The sequence below is a fragment of the Mesoplodon bidens genome (assembly GCF_964165515.1).
Source record: "Mesoplodon bidens genome assembly, chromosome: 2".
In the NCBI taxonomy this organism is placed as follows: domain Eukaryota; kingdom Metazoa; phylum Chordata; class Mammalia; order Artiodactyla; family Ziphiidae; genus Mesoplodon; species Mesoplodon bidens.
Window position 1 is genome coordinate 109,813,047 of NC_138177.1, and position 12,971 is coordinate 109,826,017.

Below are 12,971 nucleotides of genomic sequence, written 5' to 3' on the forward strand. Positions count from 1 at the left end.
TTCTCATTATTTATGTTGAATAGATGGATACATACCTGGGTTCAGCTTAGCATCCTAAAAAAACCGTGGGAAGTCTTTAAAATTTTGTGAAGAACTTCCTAGGACAGCTTACCTATTCAAGTTCTGCATCTTCTTCAATCTTTTTGGCTAAGTTTGAGAATATTCCATGTAGGGCTTGAACTCCTCAACTATTTAATACCCTTAGGCCTCCATTTTCTCTTCTGACATTTGTTTGATCTGTATATCTGCTTAACTGTAATGTTTGTGCTATGAAATTTTATTTTATAACTACATTTTTAAAATTTTAACCAGTTTTTTAAACTCCTGTTTTTCCTTTTGCAGCTGTATGCAGGAGCTATTCTTGAAGTCTGTGGATGAAAATTGGGGAGGTTCCCTCAAGTCCAAGGTATATAAAATCAACTCTAGTAAAATTTCAGTTAATAATTTAAGATCGGGCTTCCCTGGTGGCGCAGTGGTTGAGAATCTGCCTGCCAATGCAGGGGACACGGGTTCAAGCCCTGGTCTGGGAAGATCCCACATGCCGCGGAGCGACTGGGCCCGTGAGCCACAATTGCTGAGCCTGCGCGTCTGGAGCCTGTGCTCCACAACCAGAGAGGCCGCGATAGTGAGAGACCTGCGCACCGTGATGAAGAGTGGCCCCCGCTTGCCACAACTAGAGAAAGCCCTCACACAGAAACGAAGACCCAACACAGCCATAAATTAATTAATTAATTAATTAATTTAAAAATAATAATAATAAAAAAATAAAATAAAATAGCTAAAAAATAATAATAATAATTTAAGATCAACATTTCACAAAAATAATTTCATTAAATACTCCCAAGAATAAGAATATTTAAGGTTATACTTTCTCAACAGTATATGAATTTTCTCTACATTTGTCTTCATGGGAGTGGAGTTTTATAATAATTGTTGAATACTAAGTTACTTGACTCTAAGCAAGCATAAAATATGAAATTTAAATACAGCACATGATGAGGTGATTATTTTCTTAAAAAAAGAGACTTTCCTAAGTACAAATTTTATGAGAGCCTTTCTTTTACCAGGTGGAAGTGTAATCCTTCTAAATAATATTTTTAATGTAAACTGATTTATATAAAACTCCTAAGGAACAATTGCATTAAGTGAGAGTACACGTGTACAAAAAACAAACCATCAAGAAGAAAATTAATTACCATAGAACTTGAGGTGTAGAAGAGAGGAGGTCATACAGGTGTATCTTCACCTTAAAGATAAATATGTGAAAGGAATTAAAGATAAATATGTGAAAGGATAATTGTGAAAGTGTATTCTTTTGGTTGACAACAAACAGTAATGGAGCTCTGTATCTCCAAAAAGACTTAGACTAAAGCTTTTCTATTCCATCCTTGCATGTCAGCTGAAAATCAGTTTTATGAAGGTAATGAAGTTGTGTTTTTGTTTTTTGGGTTTTTTTTTTTTTAACTAAAATACATAAGTGCTCTATTTATATACCTTATTTTGTTTTTGTTTCTGCTGCTTGTCCATGATTTTTTGCTTTGTTTACTTAATGGCAAGAGAATTTTTTGGATTTAGTATTTTATAAAATTGCCTGTATTAGCACATTCCCTTTATTGCTGACCTAGAATTGTTTATAATAAAATATTGCTCATTTGGCATGGAAATGTAATCCTTGGATTGCAACTTGGGGACTTGGGGACATTTTATATGAGACCCAGAGCAGATGCACATCTAATTAAATACATTCTTTGTCAGAATAAGCTCATATTCTGATGTAGTACAGAATATAACATCCACTTCTGCTTAGGGAGAAAATTCTTTACTCTGTATGATTTATTTTGCTTCAAACACTTAAACTCAGTATTGTACCAGAGTTGTTTTGGCTTTTTTTTTTTTTTTTTTTTTTTCTTTTTGCGGTATGCGGGCCTCTCACTGTTGTGGCCTCTCCCGTTGCGGAGCACAGGCTCCGGACGCGCAGGCCCAGAGGCCATGGCTCACGGGCCCAGCCGCTCCGCGGCATATGGGATCCTCCCAGACCGGGGCGCGAACCCGTATCCCCTGCATCGGCAGGCGGACTCTCAACCACTGCGCCACCAGGGAGGCCCGTTTTGGCTTCTTTTATATCAGTTCTCTGAATGATAATGTGATCATTCTTATTCCTAAAAAGTTTTGGCATTTGCTTTTTAATTATATTCATTATTCATATTTACTGACTTGTCTTATTAATAATCTTTTGTGACTCATATTTTCACAAGGTCAAGAGTAGCTTGCAGTTAGCCCTCCTGTTTGTGATATCAGGTTTTCTTATGTCCATGGTAATAATTTCTACAGTTGCTAGTTCAGTCTTTAAAAGATTGAGTGAAGTTTATTAATCCTTGGATTACAACTTAACTATATATATATTTCTTATGTATAGTTAAATTATCAAACTGGTGGGTATTTGTAGTCATACTGTCTTTTCCTTTTGAAACATTGGATTTTATTCTATGTATAAATATTTAATTAGTACAGGCTTATTTAAATTAAAAAGATTGTTTAATTCCACAGTCCAAAACCACATTTAATATAATTATGTATAATACCAGTATTTTCAGAGCCCATGAGAGAGTAATACATTTTCTTAAGTTTACTTAATTTAAATTAGCCACATCATAAAACAGAAGAAAAAAATGTTAAATTATTCCAGAAGAGAAAAGGATTTAAAATTTGAAATGTGTTATCCACATTGAATAACTCAGGGTTTATGAAAAAAAAAAAGTCCCAGATCATATGCCTTAGCTAATTCCAGGTATACCTCCTAAAATACTTCCGTTTTCCATGTTATGGTTAAGTAGGAAAGTCAGTATGTATAAAAACATCTCATTGTATATTGGACCTAGTGTTTTATCACTTGTGGTGACATCAAAAGTAATGATGTTAAGTAAGTATGTTTTCCTTCTCAAGCATGAGTCTTACCATGATAAGGATATATCTGTAGTCTGTCTCTATCAAAAAATGTAAATTTTCCCTAATTTTGTAGGTCTTGGCAAACTTTTTCTGTAAAAGTCCAAATAGTAAAGATTTTCAGCTTTATAGGCAACAAGGTCTCCACTGCAGCTATTGATCTTTGTTTTTGTAGTATGGAAGCAGCCATAGAAAATATTTAAATGAATACATGTGTCTGTGTTCCAATAAAACTTTATTTATAAAATCAGGGAGGCCCAATATGGCCTATGGACCATAGTTTGCCAGCCTCCATATTAGAATCATAAACCTTCAGACACAGAAAGGAATTTTAAAATAATGTAGAACTGAGAGCAAATAGCCTTTTGCCTCTCGTACCCACTTTGGTTGACTGGTAGTGATGCCTAGGATTATGATGCTATCTTGGAGTTTTGCTGGAAGGAATACTGATTCATTAGCACTATCTTCATCAATTTTCTCATTTATAAAATGGGTTAATAGGTGGTGTAAAATCAGTTAATATCTACCTTATAGGACTGTTTTGAGGATTAAATGAGATAACATGACTCTCTAGCATTTGAAACTCCTCCCTTCACTTGTATGAACAGGTCTTTTTATTCTCCTTTCCTGGCATCTCATCTGCCACCCACACTTCAAATATTGGTGTTAGTCGGGGTCTGTGTTCTTATTTTCTTACTCTTTTGAATGATGTCCCACTCCCTCAGTTTCAACTGCAGTGTTCACCTGATGACTCCCAATCTGTATCTTTAAATTAAATCTTTCTTTTTTTAGATACCATATTTCTGACTGCAAATTGATGTTTCCACTTGCGTGGTCTCATAGTATCTTAAACCAATGTACATATAAGTCACCTGGGGATCTTGTTAAAATGCAGAGTGTAATTTTGTAAATTTGGTTTGCATCCTGAGATTCTACATTTCTAACAGTCCTGTAGATTGTGGCCTACATTTTTAGTAGAGAGGCGTTAAACCCAGCATGTTCAAAAACTAAATTAATCCTCTTCTCTGATAAAAGTATACCATCTTCTTCCCTGTTTCCACAAATGGCAGTATCATCAAGCAAAGTATAAGCATGAAACCCGAGAGTCATGATCAGTATTTCTTTTTTTTTTTTTTTTGCTGTACGCGGGCCTCTCACTGCTGTGGCCTCTCCCGTTGCGGAGCACAGGCTCCGGACACACAGGCTCCACGGCCATGGCTCGCGGGCCCAGCCGCTGCGCGGCATGTGGGATCTTCCGGGATAGGGGCACGAACCCGTGTCCCCTGCATCGGCAGGCGGACTCTCAACCACTGTGCCACCAGGGAAGCCCCAGTATTTCTTTCACACTTTATACCCAGTTAGTTACCAAGTTGTGTCTCTTCCCCCTCCTTAATAAACCTTCATATCTTTGCCCTTCTCTATGATTTTAATCAGCCCCTTAGCATCTTTATCTGGAAGGATTAATTACTTATTATCTGGCCTGCCTGTCTCTTTTCCCTTTTCTTCTATTCTCTCTTCTACACAACTACAAAAAAAAAAAAACCTTTTCCATAAGACAGATTTGATTATGTGACCCTCTTATTTAAAATTACCTGTAGTTCCCCATCACATATAAATGTCAAATTCAGCATCATATACAAGACCTATCATGACATGGATTCTCTTTTCTAGGTTCACATATCTAGTTTATGTGCAGAACTATTTGCAGTTCTCTGAACTCTGACCTCTAAGTCTTTGCACACACTGCATGTTCTTCCTGATTTACGCCTTTACCCGTTTTTGTGACGAACCCCTATTCATTCCAAATTTAGTTCAAGCATTATTTTGGGATTGGCTTTGGACAGAATTTTAGACCCTCCCCTTTGTGTTCCATAGCAGTTCCCACATAATATTGTAATGTATTTATTTAATTTACTGGTCTTCTGCCTCTACCAAACTAGGAACTCCTTAAAGCCCAGAATTTTTTAATTTTTTTAATCATTAATGTATCCCAAATCTTGCTAACACTGCACCTCACATTAAGAGGAATTCAAATATTTATTGAATGAATGAATGGATTTGCTAAATTTATCTAATTCAAAGGTGGCTCCACTTTTGACAAATGGGAAACTGGTGAAAAGCCTGTGTTTACATTGGTTATATAGCCTTTATGAATTTATAGTCTTCAAATAGTCCTTTTCTGACTTTATTATTCTGATCTGAAAAGTCATAATCTTTTTAGTTTGTCTTGTCTTCATTATTGTACCTCCAGTCTCCCCAAATTCTCTTATTTAAATTGCCGTTCTCTGAACGTTTTTAAGTGCTTTTAAATTGTCTTGTTGGGAGGACCCAAATGACTCATGATTTTGCACTCCAGATAGTTTGTAAGTAAATATTCTTGTTTTAGAAATACTCTTCGATACCCAGTAGTTTTCACTGAGCACAATTGAGAATTCAGTTCTGTTGTTTATTGTTGCTGCTGCTCTTCTCTTTGTATTGTTGTTTCTGGGTATGATATGACATTTTTGTTTATATTCTGATTCAAATATACTTATTTCTACTCAAGGGAAAAACATCTAATTATCATTCCATGTAATTTTATATGGCAATTCACAAATCTTAATTGTACCTGCCATAAGCCCTTATTTATTAAATCTTAAAACCAATAGAGTACATTGTATGACTACTTGTAATGTGACCAAAGGTACATTGTTAGATCTAGCTGTGTATTTTGCCTCTATATTTTCACTTGTTTATGATTTTGAAAATAACATAGTTCAAACATTTTTCTTTGACCTCAAGACATATCCTTCCTGTTATCCCTCATCCCCACTTATCCTCTTTTTGGAATGAGGAGGAAGATAAATTTTTATTTTTTAATACTCTTCATAGTTAACTTTGAAGAGCCTCTGATTTATAAGAAGAGTACCATGACTTTCTAAGCAGTGTATATAGCAAAACTTGGCTCTAAGGTCTCCTAGGCAGCTACACAAATGACACGCTGATAAGAATCTTGAGGACAAAACTGAAACATTCAATGTTACCACTTAATGTTTTCTAATCATTTCTGCATATTTGATCGTTTTGAAGTGTTATTTACAAATCTGCCTTAGTAATTGACAAATAATTAAATTAGCATGAGAACATTTTCTTGAAATAGAGTGACTGAATTAATCTCTTTAGGAATCTCCAAACTGATATCACTTAGTTATTTTTAAAACAGCAGAAAGAAAACTAGTAAAATAAGTTACTGAGGTCTTTTTTGCAAGTCTCTTATATGCTCATATAGCCTATCCTAGTGCCATGTGTATATAGTAAGTATTCAAATATATTTTAAAAGATGAATTTACTGCCTGTAAAATGTGATTTGCTACCACAGGGTATTTAATAGATATTCCCCTCAGTCAAAATTAGGAGCTTGTGGATTTATACGTAGCAGAGAGAAGAGAAAAGAACTGATGAAAATAGTCATTAGTGACTCATCTTAATATTTCTTTTCAATTTATTCCCTCATTCCGGCCTGTTAAAAAATCTTCTGAATGACAGAAGGTTATAGGTTCTGTTATAGATACAAAAAAAATACTTGAGAATAGTTCTTTTCTCCAGAGAAGTTTCTTATGTAGTAGTGACCACACTGTGTATTAAATTATGCTTTGCACAGATGTGCATATAGCATTTGCCAAAGGAATGGTTATAAAATGCAACAGCATATCATAAGCTCATTTTTGTTTGGGGATTCAGGAGTATTGGACAACTCTTAAATGATGAAGTTAATAGAGAAGATATTCTAATAAGCCAGAATAATATAATCAGTTTTATTTTGAACTAAATTTAGTAGGGGAAGTTTAGATGGGATATCTGAGTGTCTTCCAACAAGCCTGCAAAACCTTAAAAAGAAAAAGCATTTACTAATCTTTGTTTAGTTGTCCTAGATGCACATATATAAAGATCTTCATAGTGAAACATGTCTATAGTGCTATTGCTAGTTAATTCTAAGTTTAAAAACTAAGTTCTCAAAAGCATGTGTGTCACTATAAAATCTAATTAGAGGCTGTTGCAAATGATAACAGAACTGGAATTAAGAACTGTCCTCATTTAAGGTATCCAAATGAAACATCCCACTTGTATTTATCTTTTTTAATGTATTCTAAAATATTTTAACTTGGACAGTTAGACGTGATCATTACTAAAAACTTGGTAAAATGTAGATCAACAACCACCCAAAAAGGAAAACATTTATTTAAAACTTCCCCAAACCCTATGCTCCAGATATAACCCCTGTTAAAATAATAGTTATTGTTTTGAACTGTTAGGTATATTGTGCTAAGTATTTTATATTTTCTCACTTAATTTTTTTAAAGATTTAGTTCAATGCTTCTAGGCTTTTTCCTTTGCAAATATATATTTATGGATAAATATATAAAAACATTAGTGTAAATATATAAAAACAATATATCTTTTTATAACAACCATGGGGAACAAACTGATCTATAAACCTTTATATATGAGTTTGCATCTATATCACTAAATACAGATGAATATAATTTTTTAATGATTGGATTCACTTCATAGTGGTCCATGTTAATTTATTTAACCAATAGCCTTTTACACACTTAGATTATTTTCAGATCTCCAGACTTGGTTAGCAGGATCTTATATATGTTTGCATTATAGTGTAATTATTTCCTCAGAATAAAGAAGTCCCTAGAAAGAGACTTGCAGATCTAAAGAGTATGCACATTTTAAGACTTTTGGTTCATTTTGCTAAATACCTTTCAGGAAGGATGTGTCCATTTATATTTCTCCCACAACTAAGCCCAGGCAAAATCTTCTCTACCCCCCTGTCTAACCTTAAATATTCTTTTTAATTTTTGCACTCCAAATGAGGTTACCTCATTGTTTTGACAGTTCTTTGATTATTTGTGAGATTGAACATTTATTTCAAATGTTTAGTGACCATTTTATTTGTATATTACATGTTCCTCTCCTTAGTTCATTTCTCTAGTACCTAGTATTTATTTTTTTCTTATTAATAGAAGCTCTCTTGCATACTGTGTAAGAGATAATTTTTCCCAGTATGTCATTTTTACTTTTAACTTTGTTTATAGTAGTGTTTTGCTGTACTGAGTGTCCATTTTTATATAGGCACATCTATAAAGCATTTTCTTTAGGATCATGCATAAGAGAAGAATTTTATATTCCATATTCCAAGCTGTCTGTGTTAAATGCTGTGGTAGTATTCTGAATCTTTTTTTAAAAAACACTTATCACAACTGAAATTATCAGTGATGTGATTGCTTGTTTATCATCTTTCTCCTCATCAGACTATAAACTCCGTAAGAGCAGGAATTCTGTCTGTTTTATATAGCTTTATATCTGCTATCTGGTATACAATAGATATTCAAAAGTATTTATTGAATAACACACACACACACACCCAGATGCACGCACACATAATCTCTCTCTCTTTTCTCTCTATGGTTTGCTAGCTTTACCATATTAAAAAATCCAGGTATTTTTCTCTCTCTAGATTTCCTAATCGGTTTCTTTGTTTTATCATTCTGGTATAAGTATCACATAGTATATCAATAAACAATTGAACAAATCCTCCCGTATTTTACTTTTTCTAAACTGCCCTATTCTCCAACATTTATTCTTTTATTATTATTATTTTTAATTTATTTATTATTGTCTGCATCGGGTCTTTGTTGCTGCGCGCGGGCTTTCTCTAGCTGCGGTGAGAGGGGGCTACTCTTTGTTGTGGGGCGTGGGCTTCTCACTGCGGTGGCTTCTCTTGTTGTGGAGCATGGGCTTCAGTAGTTGTGGCTCGCGGGCTCTAGAGCGCAGGCTCAGTAGTTGTGGCGCATGGGCTTAGTTGCTCCGCAGCATGTGGGATCTTCCCAGACCAGGGCTCAAACCGCTGTCCCCTGCATTGGCAGGCAGATTCTTAACCACTGTGCCATCACGGAAGCCTTCAAACATTTATTTGTATAGCTGAGTTTTACTGTCATTTTGTCAAGCCCTCAAAATCCCATTGTAATTTGGGATTTTTATTAATTTGAAAAAATCAACATCTTAAAATATTTAGTCTTCCCATTGAAGAATATGGGATATCTTTCCATTTTATATGTTTTAGTTTCCTTGGTTTTTCCACATAGGATCTAATTTTTTATTTATTGAGTTTATTTCTACTTTTTGTGTTGATCTTTGTAGCTAGCTTGGATTTGGAAGTAAACAATTTGAATCTTTTTTTCTTTTAAGCTTTTGTCAGGAGTGATAAACCCAGACTATTCAGAGGACTACAAATCAAGGTAATGCAATTTTAATGTGATCCTTTTTTCCAGCATTTTCTTTTTTTAATTAAAAATTATTCAGATATTTTAATTGACTTTATTTTTTAGTGCAGTTTTAGGTTTACAGAAAAATTGATTCGAGAGCTCCCATGTACTCCCACCCCCCACCCTCCAGTTCCCTTATTAACATCTTGCATTGATGTACATTTGTTACAATTGATGAACCAATATTAATACATTACTATTAACTAAATTTAATAGTTTGCATTAGAGCTTATACTTTGTACAGTTCTAGGAGTTTTACCAAATGTCATGTATCCACCATTACAGTATCATACAGAAGTTTCACTGCCCCCAAAATTCCCTGTGCTCCACACCCCACCAAACTCCTGGGAACCACTGATCTTTTTACTGTCTCTGTAGTTTTGCCTCTTCCAGATTGTCATATAGTTGGAATCATACAGTACGTAGCCTTTTCAGATTTCAGATTTAACTTAATATGCGTTTACAGTTCTTTTGTGTCTTTTCTGTAGCTGGATAGCTCATTTCTTTCTAATGCTGAATAATATGAATAGTATTCTGTTATACCATGGTTTGCTTTTCTATTCATCTATGGAAGGACATGTTGGTCGCTTCCAATTTTAGCAATTATGAGCAACAGTGCTGTGTACATTTTTGTGTAGACATATGTTTAACTTATTTGGGTAATTACCTAGGAGCACGATTACTGAATCATATAGTAAGAGTGTTGGGCAGTTTCTTACAAAGCTAAACTATTTTCCAAAATGCTTATATCATGTTGCATTCCCACTAATAATGAATGAGAGTTATTGCTTCACATTCATCAGCATGAGTTACTGTCAGTGTTTTGGATTTTAGCCATTCTAATAAGTGTGTGATGTTATCTCGTTGTTTTCATTTGCAGTTCCCTAATTGAGAATCTTTCCACATGCTTATTTGCCATCTATATATCTTCTTTGGTATATCTGAGATCTTTTGCTCACTTTTAAAAATTTTAATTATGGTAAAAAAAGAAAAACTTAAAAATAGTTAAGATGGTAAGTTAAATGTTAAGGGTGCATTTCAGTACTGGTAAGTTAAATGTTATGGGTACAGTTCAGTAGTGTTAAGTATTTTCACACTGTTGTGCAACAGATGGAGAATTTTTTTGTCTCACAGAACTGGAACTCTATACCCATTAAACAGTAATTCCCCCTCTCTCCTGCCTCCAGCCCGTGGCAGCCACCCATCTACTTTATTTCTATGATTTTGACTACTTTAGATACTTTATATGAGCGGAATCGTATAGTATCTGTCCTTTCATGACTGGCTTATTTCACTTTAGCATGATGTCCTCAAAGTTCATCCATGTTGTAGCAGGTGACAGGATGCTTCTTCTGCATCTGTTGGTATAAGATTTCTTGTTTAGCCTGTTGGTAGTAATAGATGACATTAATTCATTTTCAAATTTTGCACCAGCTTTGCATACTTGGAGTAAATCCAAATTGGCCATGGTATATAATTCTTTATACACTGTTGGATTTGATTTAATATTTTGAACATTTTTGCAACTATGGGCTATGTAGTTTCTAATTTTTGGACTAAAATGAGTCTTTGAATAAAAAATTGAATTTTTAAGAATAATTTATGTAGATAAACTGACCCAAAAGATTTTAGTAGTAATGTTACTGGTTTATTAGCTTAGGGGGCCAATTTCTAAATTCCAGAAATGGGTTGAGAATATACCAAATGCAAATAATCACAGCAGAGCTTGTCTCCATCTCTAAAGTTCACAACTCTAGAAGACCTAGAAAAACTGAAGCATAATTGCTGAGTTTCTCTGCTCCCTTCATCATCACTGCTGCATTTTTAGTTACATGGTCCTTAATTTAGCATTGAAGATTGATCACTTAACGAATGGGATCAGGTTTGTTATCACATTTACCCAGAGTCAGAATTCCTCAGAGCTCTCTGGTGAAATATTGGAACCCACTAGTAGGTCTGAAGATTCAGGAATCCAGCCGAATTATAAACTAATTACAACAGAATAAATTTTCTTTGGTTTAAGAAATCTAATGAAAGTCCAATACAGAATTGTCTGATAGTTTGTATGCACAGCCTATTTCAACATGGCTCTTAAGAGTCATTCTCATTCAATATTTTGAACTTGTCTGCCTCCTTCATTAGATTTTCAACTCATTTGAGAGTTGGAGTGTGTCATGTATGCAGTAAATACTTGTGGCATTCAAGAATAAGCTTAAATCCCAGGTAAACTGCTTCATACCAACAGGTGTTTCTCTTCAGAAGTAAAATGTGATATTTTTAAATTGTCATTTTTGATGAAATCCCATTACACTCTTTTCTAAAAGACTTCCTTTAAGAGCTGTTGTGATGTTATGTCTAAAAGCTTATTACTATTAAATTTAATTAAGCTGGATTGAATTGATTTGGACTTTGGTTGAAACTGAAAAGGCTCTTTCTAAGCAGAAAATGATATTCCCCTTTTTTGTAGTATGTTCGCGGTTCAGACCCTGTGCTAAAGCTTTTGGACGACAATGGGAACATTGCTGAAGAACTAAGCATCCTCAAATGGAACACAGACAGTGTAGAAGAATTCCTGAGTGAAAAGTTGGAACGCATATAAATCTTGCTTAAATTTTGTCCTATCCTTTTGTTACCTTGTCAAATGAAATATCGCAGCACCTAGAAAATAATTTAGTTTTGCTTTTTTCCATTGATCAGTCTTTTACTGTGAGGCATTAAACATCTAATTAAAAGTTGAAGTGGCAGCACAACCCATGTTATGTAAGGAGTTGGCAAGCTTAACAAAACCCATTTTTTATAAGTTTCCATCCTCCATTTGTTGATACCACTAACAAAATGCTTTGTAATAGTCTTGTGGTTAATTATGCAAATGATAATTTGTGATAATTGGTCCAGTTTTACGAACAACAGATTTTTTAATTAGGAAGGTTAATAAGGGAGATGATTACTGTGCCTCATGTGCTGTGTGCTTTTTGAAAGTGAAGACAGAAAACTACAAAGCAAATAAGATATACCGAGCCTCAACAGATTGCCTGCTTCTCAGATCCTCTCATATTTTTGTATTACCCAGCTTTCCTTTTAATAGAAACATTATAGCTTATAATGAATGCACTGCATAAAAACTGTATGGCTTCATTATTGTAAAACAGATTCAAGATTTACGGTAAGAGTGAAACATTCACACAAAGATTCGCATTAATGAAGACTACACAGAAAACCTTTTTGTGGATTTGTGTGGATCTGATATTTAGCAAATTTTTGTGCTTTACATTCTTACAGAAGAGTAAAGTTAAAAATTATCATTTGTAAGACCAGAATATAAATAAAACGTTTCAAAAATCTATCTGAATTTGAAATCTATTTGTTCTTCCATGTTTAAAAATGACATATTTCTCAGTGCATTTTCTTTTCATATAAGCCTTTTTTTTAAGCTAAAAACACTAAAATGTCTACATTGTTTAAAATGTCTTAACTTATTGTGGGTAATACTGTTTTGTCTATGATTTTTTTATTTGTCAAAGTGCTTTCATTTATGAACACATTTTCATTTATATCATATAAGGAATTTCTCTTAAAATATAGTTTTCTAGAGGCTTCCCTAGTGGCGCAGTGGTTGAGAGTCTGCCTGCCAATCCAGGGGACGCAGGTTCGTCCCCCGGTCTGGGAAGATCCCGCGGAGCAGCTGGGCCCGTGAGCCATGGCTGCTGAGCC

General features: G+C 34.3%; 1 protein-coding gene across 2 annotated transcripts in view; it reads left to right on the forward strand.

The window, feature by feature from the left end:
* Positions 1-12,603, forward strand: part of SELENOF (selenoprotein F) — a 37,749-nt gene extending 25,146 nt beyond the window's left edge. The window contains exons 3-5 of one of the 2 annotated variants that reach the window (XM_081224352.1): positions 343-406; positions 9,184-9,233; positions 11,728-12,603. In XM_081224352.1, the coding sequence (XP_081080478.1) occupies positions 343-406; positions 9,184-9,233; positions 11,728-11,859 (246 nt within the window). In that variant the 3' untranslated portion in view covers positions 11,860-12,603. The remainder of the gene's footprint in view (positions 1-342; positions 407-9,183; positions 9,234-11,727) is intronic. The other variant, XM_081224353.1, reaches the window with a different exon arrangement.
* The last annotated feature ends 368 nt before the right edge of the window (positions 12,604-12,971 follow it).